We start from the raw sequence: 23,431 nt of genomic DNA on the forward strand, positions 1-23,431 counted from the left end.
ACACACAATAGAAAAAGATGCGACCTGTTTCCTTATGATTTACAGGATGATATAAATGCAGAATTGTACTAATATACTGTACATATGCTTCATAATTTCTTTTGTCTTAGGTTATTTTAATTATAGATTGCCAAAAGGACTGATCAGTGGACCATGGCAAAGGATTAGCGCTGACTCTTCAAGCAGGGACTGATATTGCTTGGTAGCCTCTGCCATGTCTGTATGCAATGCCAGTTCTCTGGAACAATGTGGCCTGCTTGGACCAGCAGAGCCTGAGCGGCAGGAGGTTGAGGCTGGTTTAATTCCTGTTGTGGTTAGGGTGGCTTTGGCCGGCATCATGATCTTCATGATCACCATTGGTTTCTTAGGCAATTCAATAGTGTGTTTGATCGTCTATCAGAAGCCAGCAATGCGATCAGCTATCAACCTGCTTCTAGCCACGCTAGCCTTCTCAGACATTATGCTCTCTCTGCTGTGTATGCCTTTCACTGCTGTGACTGTGGCCTCCACGGACTGGAGTTTCGGAGTAGGATTCTGCCGAGCCTCTGTCATGCTTTACTGGTTCTTTGTCCTGGAGGGTGTCTCCATCTTGCTCATCATCAGTGTGGATCGCTTTCTCATCATTGTGCAGAGGCAGGACAAGTTAACACCACATCGTGCCAAAGTTCTGATCGCAGCCTCATGGGCTTTGTCCTTCTGTGTGGCACTTCCATCAATTGTAAGCTGGAGAACTGGTATCATCGTGGAACGGGTGCCCCAGTGCATCTTGGGATATAGTGACTCACTGGCGGAACGGGGTTACATGGTGCTGTTAGCAGTGGCAGTTTTCTTTGTTCCATTTAGTGTCATGCTATATTCCTACATGTGCATTCTGAACACAGTGAGGAGAAATGCGCTGCGCATTCACACCCATGTTGCTGAAGACTGTGCAGGGCTCAAGCTGGGTCTTACAGGTCTCCAGCGCCCCCCACAGGTCAACGTGGACATGAGTTTCAAAACCAGGGCCTTCACCACTATCCTCATCCTCTTCATTGGCTTCTCAGTGTGTTGGCTGCCTCATACAGTAGTGAGCCTGTTGGCCGTTTTCAGTCGCCGCTTCTACTTCAGTCCAGCATTTTATCCAGTCAGCATAGGGGCTCTGTGGCTCAGTTACCTAAAGGCTGTATTTAACCCTGTCATCTACTGCTGGAGGATCCGCAAATTTCGTGAAGCCTGTTTAGATTTCATGCCCAAAACCTACAGGCTCTGCCCCAAGGTCCCTGGTCGAAGTCACAGACGCATAAGACCCAGCAATATTTATATCTGTAGCAGTGAGACCCAGTCTGCAGTTTAGCGTTTGAATTTGGAAATTGAAATGTGGCCAGACTTTCATTTGTTCAAAGTCCATCTGAAACATATAATTTACATTCCCTGACCAACACCTGCAAGGGATACAATGAGAAATGCCACTTACACATTCATTTCAACAACCGATACCAGTTATTGTATCCTTTACAATTACTGGTGAGGATTTTTTAATCTGTACATTTCAGTTAAAAAAAACATACTATTTAACAAATAAAACCCCATGTTTTAAATTGACCTAACACTGAAAAGCAGCATGGACAATCAGATTTTTATTTGTCACACTTCATCATTGCAGTACAAGCAAAGGAAGCCACTGTTTCTGTAAAATGCTATATGTATAGAAATAATCACAACAATTTTAAACCATGGATATTGGCAAATAAAACAGTTCTTGTGAATCGTGCCATGTGAATGGAAATAATGCAATAAAATAATGCAATAATGCAACAATGCCTCATGATTAAACCTATATTGCAAAGACTATACATTCTCAAAGTGTAAGGGAATTACACATTTAGATTTTTATAGAAGTCATGTTAGAAGATAAATAGGCACTGAGTTCATAAATATATTTTTTAAGCCAAGGAAAACCAGCAATGGACATGAAAATATATCAGAAAACATTTAGTTGTGATTGTGCATCCTGAGTTCAACATCTTGCTTTTGAGCAGGTTTAGCAGTCTCCAAGTCTGTTAACAGGGCAGCATGGTGGCACAGCAAGTAGCGTTGGGTTTCCTCTTCCTCTTGGTGTCCTCCCACCTCCAGAAAACCTGCTGGTATGTGTATTGGCTACACCAAATTGCCCTAGGTGTGTGTGTGTGTGTGTGTGTGTGTGTGTGTAGTGCCCTGTATTAGACTGGCATCCTATCTGGTGTGTGTTGCCTCCTTGCTCCCAGTGCTCCTGGCTCTGAGTCAACCTGAACACTGACAAGGGGAAAAAAAAAAGGTTTCTGAAGATGAATGAATTTTACTAAGAGGTCAGCAAGTACTGAAATTACTGACAAGCTTTTAGGTACTGAATGCCATTGTTTTGATTCATTTATTTTAATTTCCCCCACTCACTGTCTTTACAAACTGCTGATCTCCATAATTTGTATTAAATCTACATTTTGAAAGGCTGTCTGCATTAGATATGATACTTTTACTACTCATAATGTTATTGAAAATAGCTTATGTTCAGTTGTGTAAAATTAAGTTTAAACATATGGTCAATGAAGATGTACTCAGCAGTTCAAAGAATGACAAAATGTAATATTCATTTGAATATCCCAGACCTATATAAATGGTTGTAAAATCCTATATATGTATATAATATAAAAGGTTTTAGGTTAAAATCTCATACCTTTCTGTGTAGAGACTGCACGTTTGTGGGCTTCATCCAGGTGCGCTGGTTTCCTCCCACAGTCCAAAGATGTGTGAATGAAAGTGTAAATGGTTGTTCATCTCTGTGTATTCCTGTGATAGATTGGTGACCTGCCTGGGCTCTTCCACACCTCTTGCCTGAAGTCAGCTGGGGCTGGCTCCAGCTTCCCCCACGACCCTGACAAATAAGCAGTATACTGTAGATAATGGATGGTTGGATGGATAGTACTGTGCAAACGTCTTAGGCACATGCAAAGAAATATAAAGATGGCTTCAAAAATAAATTAAATCTTAGTATTGAAAAGAAAAATATTAAAATGTGCAGTACACAGTAATAAACTAAACAAAGTCAGTATTTGGTGTGACTACCCTTTTACAGTGGTGCTTGAAAGTTTGTGAACCCTTTAGAATTTTCTATATTTCTGCATAAATATGACCTAAAACATCAGATTTTCACACAAGTCCTAAAAGTAGATAAAGAGAACCCAGTTAAACAAATGAGACAAAAATATTATACTTGGTCATTTATTTATTGAGGAAAATGATCCAATATTACATATCTGTGAGTGGCAAAAGTATGTGAACCGCTAGGATTGGCAATTAATTTGAAGGTGAAATTAGAGTCCGGTGTTTTCAATCAATGGGATGACAATCAGGTGAGTGGGCACCCTGTTTTATTTAAAGAACAGGGATCTATCAAAGTCTGATCTTCACAACACATGTTTGTGGAAGTGTATCATGGCACGAACAAAGGAGATTTCTGAGGACCTCAGAAAAAGTGTTGTTGATGCTCATCAGGCTGGAAAAGGTTACAAAACCATCTCTAAAGAGTTTGGACTTCACCAATCCACAGTCAGACAGATTGTGTACAAATGGAGGAAATTCAAGACCATAGTTACCACCCCCCCCCCCCCAGCAGTGGTTGACCAACAAAGATCACTCCAAGAGCAAGGTGTGTAATAGTCGGCGAGGTCACAAAGGACCCCAGGGTAACTTCTAAGCAACTGAAGGCCTCTCTCGTATTGGCTAATGTTCATGAGAACACTGAACAACAATGGTGTGCATGGCAGGTTTGCGAGGAGAAAGCCACTGTTCTCCAAAAAGAACATTGTTGCTCATCTGCAGTTTGCTAAAGATCACGTGGACAAGCCAGAAGACTATTGGAAAAATGTTTTGTGGATGGATGAGACCAAAATAGAACTTTTTGGTTTAAATGAGAAGCGTTATGTTTGGAGAAAGGAAAACACTGCATTCCAGCATAAGAACCTTATCCCATCTGTGAAACAAGGTGGTGGTAGTATCATGGTTTGGGCCTGTTTTGCTGCATCTGGGCCAGGACGGCTTGCCATCATTGATGGAACAATGAATTCTGAATTATACCAGTGAATTCTAAAGGAAAATGTCAGGACATCTGTCCATGAACTGAATCTCAAGAGGTGTGTCATGCAGCAAGACAACGACTCTAAGCACACAAGTCATTATACCAAAGAATGGTTAAAGAAGAATAAAGTTAATGTTTTGGAATGGCCAAGTCAAAGTCCTGACCTTAATCCAATCGAAATGTTGTGGAAGGACCTGAAGCGAGCAGTTCATGTGAGGAAACCCACCAACATCCCTGAGTTGAAGCTGTTCTGTACAGAGGAATGGGCTAAAATTCCTCCAAGCCGGTGTGCAGGACTGATCAACAGTTACTGCAAACGTTTAGTTGCAGTTATTGCTGCACAAGGGGGTCACACCAGATACTGAAAGCAAAGGTTCACATACTTTTGCCACTCACAGATATGTAATATTGAATCATTTTCCTCAATAAATAAATGACCAAGTCGAATATTTTTGTCTCATTTGTTAACTGGGTTCTCTTTATCTACTTTTAGGACTTGTGTGAAAATCTGATGATGTTTTAGGTCATATTTATGCAGAAATTATGGAAAATTCTAAAAGGTTCACAAACTTTCAAGCACCACTGTATAGTTTTATAAGAAACTGAGCTGTAAGGTTTACTGAGCGTGTTGCAGAAGCAGCCACAGTTCTTCAGGAGACTTTGACTGTCACTTGCTTCTTATTTTTGCAGCAAAACACAGCAGCCTTCATTATGTGTTTTTTTTTTTTTTTGTCTGAAAAGTGGTCTATGACGTAATATGCTGATTTATTTACTGACAAGCATTTTGTTGTAACATTTAATGTTAAAGAAATGTTTGGAAATCTGAAATATTTTTGTACTCGATCATGTAGAAGTCATAAAACTATAGGTGACCAGATTTCCCTAGTCCGAGACCGGGACACTTTTGCGCGCGACCATGCTCGTGCACACACACCTTTTTTTTACGTAAACGTGACAGAGAGGTGCTCTTATCATTTTGTTGAAGCTCACATTTATCAACATCTCACATGAAATAAAACAAACAGGCATTTTGTTATCTAGTAGCATAGTGGTATGCAGATCAGTTAATTTATGGTCAGACAACAGATTTTGTAATGGCTGAGAATAGGCCAGGCTATGTCCATAGGCCAAATTTAAACTGATTTATTTCACCTGTTTGTGAGAACACCAAGAAGAATGCAGATGCACATGTAGGCTATATCTCTAAAATTGTATGCACTATAGCATGAACTTAAAAAGTAGATATGTGACCTCAACATAGCCTAGGTCAGAATCAACCTTACTAACCATTCCCCACAACTGAATGAATAAAGCAAGAAGATGTGTACAAAAGTGAACACTTTAATGGAAGCTGCAACAAGCTGTTCAACACATTATGGCCAAACTGTCAGAATGGTATGTTAAACAGAAACAAAAAAGAGACAAGTGATTTGAGAATATACACTCAAACAAAACAGCAATAAAGGAGGAGAGGGGCAACAGCCCGAGGGAAGCCCCCACAGGAGCGCACAGCATTTGCAACATAGGCTACCCAACTCAGTACAAGAACAAAGCACAGGAACGAAGCTAAGGCGACTGTCAATCCACCCACCCTAAACAAAATGCATTAGCCTACATATATTTACAAGAAGAGTGAATCTTTTCCAGTAGGAAAAGTAGCCTTGCTTGTGTTTAGCCGTTTTAATGTGATCCTGTATATCGGTGTTAGCACCGTGGGCTACGGAGAAGGAACACTTACAGTGTGTGCAGTAGGCTTCGTGCGCATTGTTCTGCACCTCTCGGAGGAAGGGGTAGGTGCCCTGTAAATCTTTGGAAAAGGTACATTTTCTTTTCGGCATAATTGCTGTGGCATTACTGCTGCTAGCTGCTAGACAAACATTCGCGCCAGTTAATGTTTATTTTATTGTTGCATGGCAACCCGTTCTGTTGTCTGGAATAATGTGGCTAAATAAACACCCATGCCAGGGGGCAGTAACCAGGAAAGTTTGCGATTCCTGTCAATTCATCAAAATAGTAAATGCAGACAGCCCTGTGATGACCTGGCGACTTGTCCAGGGTGTACCCCGCCTTTCGCCCGTAGTCAGCTGGGATAGGCTCCAGCTTGCCTGCGACCCTGTAGAACAGGATAAAGCGGCTAGAGATGATGAGATGAGTAAATGCAGACATTTCTCCGCTAATGATTCCCATGCTGCTCAGTCGCAAACGTCGCGAGTGGCGAAAACCGGGACATATCCGTGTCCCGACAGACTTTTGTCGGGACTCGGGACACACAACCCCAAATCGGGACGTCTGGTCCATAGATTTACATAGAAGACTAGATGCCTCGTCCCCGTTGCCCGTCAACAAAGTCGAATGTCCGCACATGGCGGCCATCTTACCTCAGACAGCTGGCTTACCCATTACATTGTGTTGGTAGCGATATGTACTTTTCAGATGACCGTAACTTCCTCAAATTTCAATCGATATTCAAACGGTTTGGTTTGGTTTGTTATATAAAAAAACAAACGGAAGTATGTATTTATGATATTAATGATGAATAATCATTTTATGGCGGCACGGTGGTGTAGTGGTTAGCGCTGTCGCCTCACAGCAAGAAGGTCCTGGATTCGAGCCCCGGGGCCGGCGAGGGCCTTTCTGTGTGGAGTTTGCATGTTCTCCCCGTGTCCGCGTGGGTTTCCTCCGGGTGCTCCGGTTTCCCCCACAGTCCAAAGACATGCAGGTTAGGTTAACTGGTGACTCTAAATTGACCGTAGGTGTGAATGAGAGTGTGAATGGTTGTCTGTGTCTATGTGTCAGCCCTGTGATGACCTGGCGACTTGTCCAGGGTGTACCCCGCCTTTCGCCCGTAGTCAGCTGGGATAGGCTCCAGCTTGCCTGCGACCCTGTAGAAGGATAAAGCGGCTAGAGATAATGAGATGAGATGAGATAATCATTTTATGCTTTAAAAAAATACGCATAGCTTGGCGAAAATATTTCAGTATACTACAGACTGTAAGACAGGATGCATGCTGAAATTCCTATGCTGTGAGAAGCCTAACACTGCATACTTATGGATAACTGCGGCCTTAGGACAAATAACCATACAATTTATTTCCAATTTTTAGTGAAAATATTTTTACATGTGGGCGGCACGGTGGTGTAGTGGTTAGCGCTGTCGCCTCACAGCAAGAAGGTCCTGGGTTCGAGCCCCGGGGCCGGCGAGGGCCTTTCTGTGTGGAGTTTGCATGTTCTCCCCGTGTCCGCGTGTGTTTCCTCCGGGTGCTCCGGTTTCCCCCACAGTCCAAAGACATGCAGGTTAGGTTAACTGGTGACTCTAAAATTGACCGTAGGTGTGAGTGTGAATGGTTGTCTGTGTCTATGTGTCAGCCCTGTGATGACCTGGCGACTTGTCCAGGGTGTACCCCGCCTTTCACCCGTAGTCAGCTGGGATAGGCTCCAGCTTGCCTGCGACCCTGTAGAAGGATAAAGCGGCTACAGATAATGAGATGAGATGAGATTTTTACATGTGATAGGGCCGTAGGGGAAGCTAAAGTTAAATAAACAGCTTACTCACTTCTGAAACTTCAGAAATACTTCATCCACCTCAGAAACCTAATGCACTCACATCATAGCATAATAACAAATGTAAACTCGCATCATAGCATAATAACAAATGCACTGCCCGAGTAAGTAATAGTATAAAACAGTGACAGCGACTCACGGTAGTTTGTGACAAAAAAGCATTTAATTAATCACGTGGTTATACTTCCAAGGATAAAAAGATATCTTTACATTTACAAAAAGAACATTCAAAGCTGATTATCATGTCAAAGTCAATATATGTTAGCACAGAAGATTGAAATTTCATTTGACTAGGCTCCAATGTGCAGTTAAAATAAAACTAAACATACTGATATAAACATCTACAATTAAAACAGACACACACATCATCTTGTCATCAAAGTCAGTACTTTGATTTCCTTTAAATCATAATGTGAGTGCTGGGCTGTGCTTGCGTAAGTCTTCATACCCATAGGATATCTATGTTCATACCCCTTGTCTGTGGTAAGATGGTGCGGTGAGGAATCTAGTCTTCTATGTAAATCTATGGTCTGGTCACCCTAATAGGACTTTTGCACAGTGCTATATAGGGGTTTTCCACCAGGCCAGTAGGAGGCGCGTTGCTAATCGGCGAATAATACTTTTTTTTTTTTTAAGTGATACTTCCGTGTTTTCCCGGAAGTGGAAATGGCTTCCAGCAGGAATAGACGGGAGGAGAAAATGAGGAATTCTGATGGAGATGTCTCAGAAACTGACTTGTTGCTTCACCCTGAACTTCTATCTCGGGATTTTCTCAAACTCGTCTTACACGAGGTCAGATAAAAGTGTGCACCTTTCCTGCAGATCACTAAGCAAGCTGTCGATTAGCCGAAGCTAACCTCATCTTATTTATTAAAAGCGATACTATCAAGTTGCAATCGATTTTGCGAGCTGTTAACGAGTGTTTACTAATTAATCCGACAGCTTTAACACGGTTGTGCTCTGTGTGCGCAGTATTAACACCTTTTAGCCGAACTGAATTCATTGTAACATGTCTTATGGGTAGATTATTGCTCCTATAAAACGGTGATAAAAACAAATATTGTAAAATCCCAAGGTTCAAGACATTTTATTTAATTGCTAATAATATTTGCACCTATTCTTCCGCCACGCAGTCGAGTGTATTAATAGTAAGATCTGGTTGCTGAGCAACGCAAAGGGCAAAGGTTAGGGTATCACATGGGCAGAGTTATGGCTGTAGTGTAACAGTTTTATTGTTTTAAAAACATTGTGTATTAATAATTCATTTATCGTGATGTGGCCACAAGTGTACGCATACCGAAGGTTTTACAACTTCGAACCCATGGCTCAGCCAATCAGATTTGAGAAACCATTTTATAATAAGGCGCTTTTCTTGTTTGCCATAGTGATGGAACATGATGTTTGCGGATGATATTGTGATGTGTGGTGAAAGCAGAAAGGAGGTTGAGTTGGGTTTGGAGAGGTGGAGGGATGCATTGGAACGAAGAGGAATGAAGGTGAGCAGGAGCAAAACAATACATGTGCATCAATGAGAATGGGGATGAGAGTGTAGTGAAGATGCAAGGAGTAGACGTAAAGAAAGTTGGTGAATTCAAGTACCTGGGGTCAACTGTGCAGGAAAATGGGTGCTGCGATAGTGAGGTGAGGAAGAGGGTGGAGCAGTTGGAGAAGGATTTCGGGAGTCATTTGCGATAGGAAAGTCCCAGCAAAAGTGAAAGGTAAGATGTATAAGACAGTAGTGAGACCAGCTGTGATGTATGGATTGGAGACCGTACCCTTAACGAAGAGACAGGAGGCAAAGTTGGAGGTGGCGGAGTTGAGGATGTTGAGATTTGTGATGGGAGGTTGGACAGGATAAGGAACGAGCACATCAGAGGGACAGCACATGTGGAGAGTTTGGGAATTGAACTAAGAGAGATGAGACTGAGATGGTATGGGCACAAACTGAGAAGAGATGCAGAGCATGTTGGAAGGAGAATGTTGAGGATGGAGCTGCCAGGCACACGGAAATGAGGAAGGCCAAAGAGGAGATACATGGATGTGGTGAGAGAGGACATGAAAGTGACAGGTGTGGTAGAGAAGGGTGCGGAAGACAGGGAGCAATGGAGACGAAAGATCCGCTGTGGTGACCCCTAATTGGGAGCAGCCAAAAGATGATTTTATAATAAGGCGCTTGCTCTAATGCTGCCTTCACACACTCCTCAGTAATTTGTGTGTACTCGTCATCCAGACATGGTAATTATGACGTGATGTGTGCTCAAGTGAGAAGGGTTTATCTGCAGTCTCGCAGACTATACGACACACCTGCCTCACCCCACGGCACACCCTCCCAACCCTAACCAGAGTTCTAATAAGGCTGGTGTAGTGTGCAAGATGACGGCTCTGCAAAGTGGGTGTGTCATGTAGTACTGTGCCTCCAATTTTAGACCTGTTTAGTTCAGGTGGTTTTGGTTGTAAACTGGGATCACTTGAGAAAGCATTTTTTGTTTGCTTGAAAGAAAATAAAGATCTGAACTATCAACATGATTAAATTAGCCTACCACGACAGTTTTCCTCTCTGCTATACGTAATGGGGGCCACCATGACTTTTTGTTATTGACTTACCTCCAACTCAGACAGTCAAGGCTCATGGAAAAATACGAGTTCTAGAGTTTGTGGTGGCACTCATGTGCATTCACCTCGTAATTACAATATCTCCAACAGGACTTGAAGATAGCATAATACATTATTGTTTCTATACTAACACCTTACACTGGAATTTGTAATCTGGACACTCAACATAAACAGATTAAAATGTTCAATATGTTTGACAAATACATTTGCCAAGTTAAAACATTTCCTGAGGAGATATTTATTTAGCATTTTTGGAAGAAGTCTCCAGTGTCAGTACTGTAACAGTCAGAGTTAAGGCTGTAACACTTAAGGTTTCTGACATGGGAAAGTCAGAGGGAATTTCTCAGTAACGTTGCTCTCTCAAAGGAGAGAGCAAAAGAGAAACTGCTGAAGGAACTATGGTTAATTGCTTTTATAAGTGATACATTTAACAAGAAAAATGTTAAGAGGGAGGGCGGCACGGTGGTGTAGTGGTTAGCGCTGTCGCCTCACAGCAAGAAGGTCCTGGGTTCGAGCCCCGTGGCCGGCGAGGGCCTTTCTGTGTGGAGTTTGCATGTTCTCCCTGTGTCCGCGTGGGTTTCCTCCGGGTGCTCCGGTTTCCCCCACAGTCCAAAGACATGCAGGTTAGGTTAACTGGTGACTCTAAATTGACCGTAGGTGTGAATGTGAGTGTGAATGGTTGTCTGTGTCTATGTGTCAGCCCTGTGATGACCTGGCGACTTGTCCAGGGTGTACCCCGCCTTTCGCCCGTAGTCAGCTGGGATAGGCTCCAGCTTGCCTGCGACCCTGTAGAAGGATAAAGCGGCTAGAGATAATGAGATGAGAGATGAGATGTTAAGAGGGAAAAACACTTCAGGATATCCTGTTATTGGAAAAGAATCAACTTTGGGCTTGTAATAGCATCACACCACCCCAACATTGTTTTTCTATAACTCTTTAATTTGTATTTTATTTATTAGCTTGTCACTGTTAGGTAGAGTTAAGGCCTCTGCATGCTCTTGCGACAAGGCTTTCGCAGATAGCTTTTTGCAGACAGTTGTAATTTATCATTGAGCGGGGAGTAATAGGCGTGCGCGATGTTATTCACCGGCACAACGCAAGGGGGCGCGAAGTCGCTAGGAGTAGTTGGTGGGTGTGGTTAGTGGAGTGTTTATCCTCTGGTTACTTATAATGACTAGAACTTCTTTTTTTTTTATAATGACTAGAACTGGAGTTGTATAGATGTACGTACTTCCTCAATCAACCGCTCTTCATGCTGCTCCATCTTCGCTCGTGTTTTTAAAAATGGCGGTCGTGAAAACAAACCAAACCGGGAAAGTAGGGAAGCGGAAGTGCGTGTACAGCGGATGTAGAGTGGACCAATCAGAGCCCTCTCGTCTGCGGGGCTTCTGCGGTGGTCACAATTTTTGGGAGGTGCGTGCAGAGCGTCTGCGAAGGTGGGGGGGGCTAAGCAGACACTGTCTGCGACGCTATCTGCGAGGACTGGGTTGTCAGCATAAATTGGCCTTTACACTGATCCCAATTTATCTGTGAAGAAACTCAGTCGTCCAGGTACACAGATTACTGATCCCAATTGTTTTATTTTCTATAAGATAGAGCTCTGAGATCACAATCGATATCTATTTACTGATCCAATATTGACATCCTCTTAGTATATCATCTTAGTAGACATTCAGTAAAGTGAATTACCTCCTTCTGAAATTTCTTTTCCAGAAAAAGATAAAGACAGATGACAGTGAAGACCCTGACCACCTCACAGAGTTGTATATCCAGCATGTTATCCCACTACCACAGCGAGCCCTCCCTAATAACAGATGGGGGGAAAGAGTGGAGAAGACAAATTCACGCCAGAATTTGACTACTGCACACAGGTGACTGAACTCAAAGTTTATTCTTTAAAAATGAACACTCATGTGAAACATTGTATTCTGTAAACCGGTCCTGTATTTCCTCTTAACTTGTCACCTTTTTTATCTTTTGTTGCAGCCCGATCACAGATAGTGGCAGGAAGCGGCCCTTGATCGTGTTTGATGGCAGCTCCACCAAAACTGGCAGCATTAAACTAAAGAGAGTTGATGAGTTACCAGTTACAGATCGCTTAAAATCCCCACCTTCCAGCATCAATCTCAGCAACCCTATACGTAAACTTTCAGGCTCTTCCACAAACTCTTCTTCCTCCTGGGCCTCAGCAGGAAGTGCCAGGAGTCCTACAGGAAATGGCAGCCTGAATAGCTCCTCAGCTCCATCATCAACACAGTCCAACTGCATGAGCACAAAGCTAAAGCGAGGAGCTTCAAGCTCAGGAGTGCCTGAGAGCCCTGTGAGTACTGTCAGAACATGTACACTTTATAAACCAGTTCCACTTGCGTAGTCTCATGATTTTAGATAACTCATAGATTTTTATGGATAACTAACAAATCACAACCTAGATGCATGCACTCCCTGGCCACTTTATTAGGAACACCTGTACTGTTCATTTTGCAATCCGCCAATCATGTGGCGGATTGCAAAATGAACACAATGCAAAAAAAAAAAAACATGCAGATTTCAAGCACATAATTTAATGTTCACATCAGTTTTTATCACAGAATGTGATAAAAATGTGATCTTGGTGACTCTGACTGACTGTGGTATGGTTGTTGGTGCCAGATGGGATGTTTGAGTATTTCAGAAACTGCTGATACAGTAATGATAAAATAACTTAAACAGCTACTCTTTACAATCATGCTGTGCAGAAAAACATCTCAGGACGCATGACTCATTTAAAAACTTAAGATGGAGATGCTACAACAGCAGAAGACCACATCAGGTTCTACTCCTGTCAGACAAGAACAGGAATCTGAGGCTACAGTGGGCACACAAGGAAGAGTACCTGGTCTGATAAATCTTTTATTTTTGCTGCAACCTCCTGGAGATGGTAGGGTCAGAATTTCTGATCAATAGCAAGAATCCATGGACCCTGTTTGCCTCGTCAGCTGTGCAGGCTGCTGGTGTTGGAATAATCAAAGAAGGCCCTACCCTCTGTAGCTACTTTTCAACCAACAGGGAACAGGTTCTTGAACTGGTTATGTTCAGGAGTCTTTGAACCTTGGTGTCAGTTAGCGAACCAGTCTGCATTTTCGCCAGGTTTGAGCAGAACCTTTTGTAATCAAAGATGCATTATGAACAGAGGGTGTTGCACAACGGAAATAAACAGTAGTAGCATGATGGTGGAGCGCTGGTGGAACTGATTACCTGCGAGCTTTTGTTCTGTTATTGCAGATATTTGTTTTCATTCCCTTTTTTTCTGAAGATTTATCCTTTTCCATTGCGTTCTCCATTTGTGCGCTCTGCTTCCTGTCCACACTAGTGACATTCCCACTGATGGCATCATAGTTCACACTAAAAACCAGCTATCTTTTGGTTCCAACCAATGTTTCAGGTTTAATTTTGGTCGACATGCTCTGAATGGTTCAAAATTTGGTGTGCGGACCAGAATGGAACCTGTTCCTGTTGGTGGAAAAGGGGAATATTGATAATCAATTATTAGTATAAATATGCAGGTGATTATAGAAAACCGTGCAGGCTGACTGGTCGAGAAATTTAGATCATTTCTCAATAATCACCTTGAATGACTCAGTAAAATGGCGGCCAATCGCTTTGTCACTTTAAGTGAGGAAGAATTACAAATTCTGAAAGAAAACGATGTTCTTAAAAGTATTAAAGATGCTGTGAAGTTTGGTTTAAAACTGTTCAAACGTAAGGTGGAATTGTGCTTTATTTTGTCTATTTCAAAACAAAGTATTTAATGTGAGTCAGAATAGATAAGTGAGAAGTCTGTGCCCACCTTTTATTACATTTGCATACTGCTTTTGAAGTTTGAAATGCGTTTTTTTTAATAATTAAAAAAAAATAATCACCTGTGTATTTATACTAAAACAATTATCTGGCTCATTGAATATTGGTGATTATTATACATACAGAAAGAACACTTTTTTGATGGAATAAAAACATGTATTCTATTCCCTTCTAGCAGGTTTCATTCATTTGGTTTGATAGCATGCAATATTATTAGCATATCGCTTATCCTACGTGTATTATGTCATGCTCCCCAATGGAGAATGAACATTGAATATGGTTTACGATATTGCATGGTTGTCAAGACAACATGATGTCACACATCGGAGCTGATGTGAGTATTCAATGAGAGTTTTCTGCTGTGCAGAAGTATTTCTTTGTTTGCCAGGAAAGAAAAAAACGCATTGAACACCTGAAAGGCTACCAAAAAGTCATTAGATATTCTTCACACGTATTTACAAGAGAAAAACCATACCAACGGGCAAAAGTGTGCATATGTATATTAATCATATTGGCTGGCTTTTTTTTGTGATATATCAAATATATTCCATTCAGCTAGCATGATATTGAACTCATCTTCGACTTGTTCAGTATCATGCTAGCTGAATGGAATATATCTGATATACCATGGAAAAAAGCCAGCCAATATTTTATATATATATATATATATATATATATATATATATATATATATATATATATATATACACACACACATGCGCGCACCCCTTTTTTTTTTTTTTTTTTTGTCCGTAGGTATGGTTTCACCAGAGTTATTCAGGGTGTCTACTCATCGTATAACTTGTTTTGTCTAGCATGCTAATCCAAACCTAATGTATCTAATGTTTTCATATAAAATACACAGAAAAGGCAACTCCATTAATAGAACCATTGCTCAACGGTCAAGGCTCTGGGTTCCTGATCAGAAAGTTGGCAGTTTTAGCCCCAGCACTGCCAAGCTGCCACTGTTGGGATCTTGAGCAAGGCCCTTAACCCTGTCTGCTCCCAGGGCACCATATCCTGGTTGACCCTGCATTCTGACCCCAACTTCCTAACAAGCTGGGACATGCAAAGAAAAGAATTTCACTATGCTGTAATATGTGTGTGACAAATAAAGGCTTTCTCTTTTTAAAATGCACACATCTGAAGTGATCAGAGATGACTGATTTGTTCTCTGAACTTCTATTTTAGGTAGATAGACTCAGCTGGCTACCTTTCATCTATTGACAAAGATGTGTGGATGCCAATAGATGGATGCCTTTTTATTTATTTATTTATTTATTTATTAAACCTGGTACTCAGTTACTCTGGCAGCCACATTAATGTGCATAATATAATGTGGATTAAAAAAAATCCTTATGTTTTGTAATCTCATCTCATCTCTAGCCGCTTGAGATGAGATGTTTTGTAATATTAAAAATTCTCTGTGGCACGGTGGTGTAGTGGTTAGCGCTGTCGCCTCACAGTGAGAAGGTCCGGGTTCGAGCCCCGTGGCCGGCGAGGGCCTTTCTGTGCGGAGTTTGCATGTTCTCCCCGTGTCCGCGTGGGTTTCCTCCGGGTGCTCCGGTTTCCCCCACAGTCCAAAGATATGCAGGTTAGGTTAACTGGTGACTCTAAATTGACCATAGGTGTGAATGTGAGTGTGAATGGTTGTCTGTGTCTATGTGTCAGCCCTGTGATGACCTGGCGACTTGTCCAGGGTGTACCCCGCCTTTCGCCCGTAGTCAGCTGGGATAGGCTCCAGCTTGCCTGCGACTCTGTAGAACAGGATAAAGCGGCTACAGATGATGAGATGAATAAATTCTCCTTGAATGTACACAGTCACAGCTGTGAGATTAATTTGCATTATTGTGTTATAATGGATGACTGTTTGTTTTGACACAGGAGCTCAAGTCACCTGAGGTGAAAAAGAAGATTCAGCATGTCACATGGCCGTGATTTTTGTTAGCCTATCAGAAGTGCTAACAGGAAGCAGTGCCTTTCAATGATGGGTGTGTGTCATTCGGCCATGTGCCCTGTGGCAGAAGAGGCCATAATGGGGATAAAGAGCTTGTGCATCTGAATTTGGATGTCCACTGTTCCACATGCTCAGTGAGATCCTCATAGACGTGCCAACAGAGTGTTAAAAGACTTTCCTTATGAGCATCTTTTGATCGGTGTTGTATGTAAGGTTCTAAATGGAAAAAAAAAAGGTGGTTTTCTCTTTTAAACTCTGTAAAAATGTCCTTTTTACTTGAATAAATAACGATATGTTCATCACATCTTTCTAGTTATACAAACCATCAAATTATATCTATAACATCCAAGTCTGTTTTTACATTTCATTCTGCTTTTATACGTTTTAATGTCACTTTAGGGAGGGCATCTGTGCTGCTCTGTTCAGAAATAGCTGTTGTCATTTTAGAAATGAACGTTGTTGTGAATTCAGAGACAACATACAGGACAGCAGTTGTGAATTCATATTTGAACGTGTGCACAAGGAGTGAAATTAAATTTACCCTGACATTTAAATGCCTTTGACGTGTAAAAAGTTGTTCTTCCAAGTAGATTTTATTTGGCTTACCTGGGAAATAAAAATGGCACATGGATTGTTCCTTATTTGCCTGTCCAATGCTTCCCACATGGAGCTCTAGATGGGGCTCTTTTTCTTTTACTCACTAAAACAAGGAGGTGACTTTTCTCTGAGGGATGCTGGTGAATCATATGTTTTGAAAGCAGTTGGGATTTTTTTGTTTGTTTTTCTTTTTTTCCCCAGAAAGAAAGATACACTAGGAAAATCTTTCAAATGTAAAGGTTTTAATTAGTTTTAGATTTTGTTATATACATTGTTGAGTGCATACAAGCATTATTGAGAAATCTTAACAAATATAATTCCAGGCACAATCTTACTACTCATTTTATTTATTGATGATTGTGAAAAATAGGAACCAAGTGCTGAATTCATAAAGGCTCACTAGCAGAGTTCATTTTAATTTGGTTAGTGCATTAATATTCAACATAATCAAAGTTCTGAAGCATGCACATATATGAGAGAGAGTAGATTTTCTCATTTTGTAACTCTTTATTGCTCATGCCAAAAAGAAATAAACAGCTAGGCAAAATATACCTGGTGACATTTATTGTATTCTCAACTTGAATGCTGAAGCTCTTATTGAGAATGAAGTTAATTCCCCTGTTCCTAAAAAGTACACCTTTATAATCAGTGTTGCTAAAATTCATGGCTATGACTAGGATTTATATAAGTTTATCAGGGTTTACCCATGCTACTATGCTTTAGGTTTTTTTTCTCTCTACTTTATGTGAATTCTTAGATGTCTTTGCCACACTCGGGGCACAGGATGTCATCTCGCTCAGTCAGGAAGCCTCGGCCCACAAGAGAGACAGAGCACTTCTTGCAGTTGAAACAGTCGTTGTGCCACTGGCGCTCCTCAAAAGAGATATACTTGCTCCCTCCAAGCCCTAAAACACAGACATCTGTGACCATGGTGTTTTCACTCCAAATCTTTTTTTTTCCTCCAAAGTTTGCTAGTATTTATCCTAACAGATATGAAATGTAATGAAATTTCATATCTAAACTATTTGTCATTCCCTTGTGGTTGCAGAATACAGATGCATGCGTACCACTGATTGGAGAAGTGCAGGAGGCGCACTTCTTGGCATATAGATTACAGAAGCAGTTGAGGCAGTAGGCAAAGTCATCACGAGAAGTGAAGCGCTGGCCAGAGAGCTGCTGCTTACAGCCGGTGCACAGGAAGCAGTCCTTGTGCCACGGCTGGTCGTGGTAGGTCACACCTCCAGTGGTGATGGGCTAGAAAGAAAATATTTCAGTATGCATTCCTTTGAAGCTCAGTAAGCTTCCAACCTATTTTTAGCTTGTGCAAGATTGTATATCAAAATGCTTGTTTTAGACATTGGAGTGTTTTGTGCACTGTCATTGCTGCTGCTTGGACGTATTCCCAGAATTCACAGCTTTCGAGGTATGTTATCACCTGTACAGATGGGTGAGAAATTTAAATGAAAAACCACCATGAAGCCTGATAATGGTTTGGGCCACTGCCAGAAATGCTCTGGAACACCATTCTTACATAAGATATTCTTTCAATTAGTGTTTTGATGATGGTGGAGAGTGCTAACATGTCAGTCAAAAAGCTCCCATAGATGTTCAATTGAATTGATATCTGGTGACTGTGGAGGCCATGTTATGTGATTTGTCATTTTGTATTCATCAAATAATTCAGTCAGTCTTCTTTCCTTGTAGATGAGGACATTATATAATCACATAGCGGTCTTAGCTGGCTTGACCAACCCAGGCTGTGTACTGTCTAGCCTGGTCATGACAGTGTTAGCTGTTGGGGTTTTATTTTTATCTATTTAGTTGTACTTTGTCAGCTCATTTATGGTTGGCTTTTTTCCTTTGCTGATTGCTGTTACTTCAACAGAATTTTACACTAAGTGTTATTCTGTCACTTGTACATTTGGCACTAGAACTTTCTTGTCTACAAGTTCAGCACTCCTTGAACCTGACTTTTGCACTTGTATGTCGCTCTGGATAACAGCGTCTGCTAAATGCCTGTAATGTAATGTGATTATAATCCTGAAAGAAAACACTCCTATCAGTATAGAAATGTTTCATCATAGGATAAAAATGATCAATCTGAATATCTTTGTATTGATTTGCAATGACTTTTTTCCTTTAAGGGGACAAGTGGATTCAACCCATACCAGCGAAATGCCCCATATCATAAATAAACCATTGTTTTTTCCTTTAATTTGGCACACATCTGGAATAGGTGTGTTGTGAAATAACCACTTTTAAAAACAGACTACCTTCTTGCAGTGCACACACTGCATAGCAAACTGCTTCTCATAGCAGGGCACGCAATAGTTGTTGTTGTCCTTGGGGATGAAGCTCTTGGTACCAATGGGCTGTTGGCAGCGCTTACAGGTGAAGCAGGTCTCATGCCAACTGTTTCCTTTATGCTCCATCTTCCTGGAGCCTGCAAAAAAGATTTGTGGAATGGATATGTGTATAGTATGTATGGGCTTTTATAAACTTTAATATATTTAAATGCGGGCAGCATGGCGGTGTAGTGGTTAGCGCTGTCGCCTCACAGCAAGAAGGTCCGGGTTCGAGCCCCGTGGCCGGCGAGGGCCTTTCTGTGTGGAGTTTGCATGTTCTCCCCGTGTCCGCGTGGGTTTCCTCCGGGTGCTCTGGTTTCCCCCACAGTCCAAAGACATGCAGGTTAGGTTAACTCGTGACTCTAAATTGACTGTAGGTGTGAATGGTTGTCTGTGTCTATGTGTCAGCCCTGTGATGACCTGGCGACTTGTCCAGGGTGTACCCCGCCTTTCGCCCGTAGTCAGCTGGGATAGGTTCCAGCTTGCCTGCGACCCTGTAGAACAGGATAAAGTGGCTAGAGATAATGAGATGAGATGTTTTTATTTGAGAAGACTGTGAAGGCACTAGTTAAAATTAAGCATGTTCACATACATTTTAAAGCACATAAAACCCTAGCAATCCTGAATTGTTTATCTATCCATCCATCCATCCATCCATTGAGGACCATTGTTTTGAGATCTTTCCCAGTGCCCTGATGCAGATACTACAATCTGAATAGGAGTGATTTCTCAGTAAGCCGTTTACTTTTACATACTAAAACGAACTTTATAAAATGCCATCAAATTAATACCAGCTTTGTTATTCTGAAACGCTTGTTCTTGTGTCTACATTGTTGGGAAGAAATGTTATTTGTTTCTTAAAGGAATTCTTCATGGGACCCTCTGTTTTATGCAAGATTCCAGCAGAGGGACAAGCCAAGCCTTTTAAAGTGTTAGGGGGAAAAGGTTCATTCTAACAGTGTACTAATAGTTCAAGTTACTGATCCTGCAAGATTGTAGATCTTCACTGAAATGACCACTGTGGCAGGAGTTGGAGATCAGAATGTGATCTGTTGTGTATATTATCTGTCCTAACTTCATTTGTAAGCTAAAATATTTCCAGTGGCAAGAGGAGAGTGTCATGTTGTTTTAAAGTGATATATTTATTTCTACAGAGGAACTGTTTTATACTCCCAAAGAGCTAGGCTGTTTGCCCAGTCTGGAAAATAGTCATTTATCAGACTGCAGTTGAGAAGGTATTGTGAGTGTGTTCTTTTGGAGTGTCTGTATTTTCTGAAAGAAAAAATAATTTGTTAAATCATAGTAAAGCCAGAGTAGGCCATGCAATTCCCATATCGAGATCTCTCACCAGGCATGATGGTCTTTTTGCAGTCATGGCACTTGGAGGAGTACTCGTTGGAGTAGCACTCAGTACACAGCAACTGCTCATCCTTGGTGGAGAATGGTTTGTCCACCAGTGAGCGCTTGCATTGGAAGCAGTGGAAACAGTCCTCATGCCAGTGGCGGTCCTTGTATGACAGGTCCTGTGGACATTGTTACAAATGAGTCTGTAGGGTTAAACCTTTTGTGTTGAGATTTTCCCCACAAAAGTACTGACGCAGTCAGTAATAGGTTAATTGAATGATGTATGTTTGTCATTTATGCAAAGAGATAATATAATTTAGTTAAATCTAATGTGTCTGTGTGTGTGAATGGTGGTTCATCTCTGCATTAGCCCTGTGATAGATTGGTGACCTGCCAAGGGTGCACCCCACCTCTCACCCAAGGTCAACTGACTCCAGCTTCCCCCATGACCCTGATGGATTAGTGGATAATGGATGGATGTATCATGAGACACAAATTGTACATTCTACTATTACTTGAGTTTGAAGTGTTACTTTGTGTAGATCATTACTGATGTTTACTGATCTGTATATTTGTGTATTTCTGCTGTTTTTTCTGAAAACTTTCTCACCAATGTTTGTTTCTCATGAATGTTTAAGGGTTCTTCAGTTAAACCATCTATCTGTAAATCTATTATCTACAGTATACCGCTTATCCATCAGGGTTGTGGGTGAGCTGGAGGCAATCCCAGTTGGCATTGGGTGCAAGGTGGGCTATATCCTGGGCAGGTTGGCATTCAACCAGAGGGCTAACATAAAAACTAACAACCATTCACACTTGCATTCACAGCTATGGGTAATTTAGAGTAGCTAGTTGACCTAATCCGCATGTTTTTGGACTATGGGAGGAAACTGGAGCACCTGGAGGAAGCCCAAGCATGCATGAGAAGAACATGTGAGGTTCCAACCCAGAACCTTGCTGTCAGGCAACAACATTAACCACTGCACCACTGTGCCATCCCTTCAGCTGTCCCTCTTGAGAAAAACTTAGGTTCTATGTAAGCATAGGGTTACAAAAGAGTGTTTTCTTAATGGAGAGTGTTCTATGTAGACCATTTTAGGAAGCAAAGAACTCTTAAGAGTGCAGTCTACAGCAACAGGCAGCTGTATGTACAGTATATTACATCTCTAATTAAAGTGTATTTAGGCACTGAATTACCCTGCTGTTGCAACCAATAGGCTTCTTGCATTCCTCGCAGGTGTTGGAGTACAGGCTCTCATAGCACTTTACACAGTAAGGGTTCTCCTCCCGCAGGACATACTTTTTCCCAAACAGGGACTCCTTACAGTAGTGACAGTCATAGCGCTCCGTCATCGTTCCTCCTTCAGACAGATGGAATACGAAAGACAGAAGCCATGAGGTCAACATATTCTGCCCCTGTCCACCTTAGTATCACACTATCAGTCATAACATCAGATAATCACATATGCATGGAAGTTTATTTGTCTGCCCATCAGTTCTAAGTGTCAGCTTCTGAGTAACCTCAACTCTTGTATCCCACAGAAATGTGGTGCTAAAACAACTACAGTGACATAGCAATGGATGAAGCACTGACTACTACTCCATAATCCTAGCTATAGCTGGAAATTAGTAGAATTTGAAATATATGTGCAGGCAATTGGCCTTTTAAAACCCAATCTGATCGAGGGTTATGTCATTTTGTATATCTGTCATCACTCTTTGCATGGATCAAAGGAAAGGAAAACTTGCTAAACTATTACAGTAAAACTTGCATTTCAAAAAGGTCTGAGAACACTAAAAATAGATCTTAAGTTGTGTTTAAAAACCTTTCAAAGCTAATGCCACTGTTCCTGGCAGGCAGTGACAGTGATAAAGTGAGTGATGGAGAATGTTGGCATGCTAGAATTGCGGGTACTCACATCTGCAGCTCTTTCGTTCCTGGCTGTGTTAAGCTCCCCTGCTTATCCCTGCCATGAGCCCTGTGACGCCATAACACATCTCACACACTGCCAGCTGTCCTCACTGTCTTGCTGTGTGTGTCCAGTCTGTCTCTCTCACACACATACACCCTGCTCCAAAGTCCTCTGCTCTCTTAGTGCATGAGGCTGACTGAAGCTGTGTACTGCCTGAGCTGCATTTCTCTACCAAATCCCTGTCCACAGTTTGACCATATAAGGCAGCAAATTCAGAAAACTGGGAGAAGTATGCCCTCTTACTTAAACTCCCTCTTTCAGTTTTCTTTTCTCATCTACAATTTCTCTCACTGCTCCTCCTCTCACTTTTCCCCCCAATTTCTCACTCCACTCCGTTGGTATTTGTACTTTTTTCCCTGCACTTCAAGCTTTCGGTCTTCCTCCAAGACATGATATCATTGTTTTTGTACTGGTCTCTTGCTTTTGTTTTGCCTACAGGTCATTTTGTCACAGTTCCTTCTCATGCCTTATTTGCTTTCTCTCCATATACCTTCCTACACCTTGAAATTTTAGGAATGAAGTTGATGAGGCCTGAGCCAGGGATTACTCAAGACTTTTTTTTTCTTTTTAAAATTTTGATGGCAACACATCATCTCAAATTCCAGTGTGATTTTTGTTTTCCTCCAATCTGCTTTTCCCTTTGTCATCCTCTCTGTTTTCTTTTTAATTTCATCTTCATAGATAAAATAAAAAAATTCTCTAGTTTCATAAATAAAGCATTAACCAACCTGTACCGTAAGTGCCACTGTGCACTGTTTTGTAATGTTATACAATTGTTGAAGTAGTGTCACGTCTTTGATTCTAAGCTGTAATATGATGCTGGATTTGATTTGGTTAAATTAGCCATGAGGTTAACATATTCTGCCCCTTTAAACATTAGAAATTGAATTGTTTTACCACAAGAGTCCAAACACTGTAATAATTTCTATTTTAATTATTGTTATCCAGCAAGTTACAAGACACCATGTTATAGCCTGAGGAATTACTACTGGTCAATTAAAAAAAAAAGTCCTTATTGTTGCAATTGCTATATTATGAATTTAAAAAATAATGATAAGGAACAATTACAGTCCAGCATACAACCCCTGGCAAAAAATATGGAATCACTACTCTT

At 41.3% G+C, this 23,431-nt stretch overlaps 3 protein-coding genes across 3 annotated transcripts; 2 read left to right on the top strand and 1 right to left on the bottom strand.

Annotated features, from left to right (window-relative positions):
- The first annotated feature begins 205 nt into the window (after positions 1 to 205).
- gpr45 (G protein-coupled receptor 45) lies at positions 206 to 1,333 on the top strand. The gene has a single exon (XM_060928733.1). The coding sequence runs from the start codon at positions 215 to 217 to the stop codon at positions 1,331 to 1,333; it is 1,119 nt and encodes a 372-aa protein (XP_060784716.1). The 5' UTR covers positions 206 to 214.
- A 6,977-nt stretch (positions 1,334 to 8,310) lies between these two features.
- On the top strand, positions 8,311 to 16,699 carry c9h2orf49 (chromosome 9 C2orf49 homolog). The gene is made up of 4 exons (XM_060929661.1): positions 8,311 to 8,443; positions 11,978 to 12,135; positions 12,251 to 12,584; positions 15,986 to 16,699. Exons 1-4 carry the CDS (start codon positions 8,318 to 8,320, stop codon positions 16,037 to 16,039), a joined length of 672 nt encoding a protein of 223 aa, XP_060785644.1. The 5' UTR covers positions 8,311 to 8,317; the 3' UTR covers positions 16,040 to 16,699.
- A 179-nt stretch (positions 16,700 to 16,878) lies between these two features.
- On the bottom strand, positions 16,879 to 22,659 carry fhl2a (four and a half LIM domains 2a). Its single transcript, XM_060929660.1, has 6 exons — positions 22,264 to 22,659; positions 21,542 to 21,705; positions 20,349 to 20,523; positions 18,929 to 19,098; positions 17,723 to 17,909; positions 16,879 to 17,560 (listed from the first exon to the last, which is right to left on the bottom strand). The coding sequence occupies exons 2-6, from the start codon at positions 21,695 to 21,697 to the stop codon at positions 17,409 to 17,411; spliced, it is 840 nt and encodes a 279-aa protein (XP_060785643.1). The 5' UTR covers positions 21,698 to 21,705; positions 22,264 to 22,659; the 3' UTR covers positions 16,879 to 17,408.
- Positions 22,660 to 23,431: the final 772 nt, after the last annotated feature.

This window comes from Neoarius graeffei, chromosome 9, assembly GCF_027579695.1.
Source record: "Neoarius graeffei isolate fNeoGra1 chromosome 9, fNeoGra1.pri, whole genome shotgun sequence".
Classification (NCBI taxonomy): domain Eukaryota; kingdom Metazoa; phylum Chordata; class Actinopteri; order Siluriformes; family Ariidae; genus Neoarius; species Neoarius graeffei.

Bases quoted from the DNA above. Each gene is read 5' to 3' on its own strand.
- gpr45 (XM_060928733.1), top strand. From the start codon at position 215: ATGTCTGTATGCAATGCCAGTTCTCTGGAACAATGTGGCCTGCTTGGA.
- c9h2orf49 (XM_060929661.1), top strand. From the start codon at position 8,318: ATGGCTTCCAGCAGGAATAGACGGGAGGAGAAAATGAGGAATTCTGAT. The intron at 8,444-11,977 runs GTCAGATAAAAG...TTTCTTTTCCAG, and splicing joins TCAAACTCGTCTTACACGAG to AAAAAGATAAAGACAGATGA. The intron at 12,585-15,985 runs GTGAGTACTGTC...GTTTTGACACAG, and splicing joins CAGGAGTGCCTGAGAGCCCT to GAGCTCAAGTCACCTGAGGT.
- fhl2a (XM_060929660.1), bottom strand. From the start codon at position 21,697: ATGACGGAGCGCTATGACTGTCACTACTGTAAGGAGTCCCTGTTTGGG. The intron at 19,099-20,348 runs GTGAGAGATCTC...TCTTTTTTGCAG, and splicing joins CAAAAAGACCATCATGCCTG to GCTCCAGGAAGATGGAGCAT. The intron at 17,561-17,722 runs GTACGCATGCAT...TCTGTGTTTTAG, and splicing joins CTGCACTTCTCCAATCAGTG to GGCTTGGAGGGAGCAAGTAT.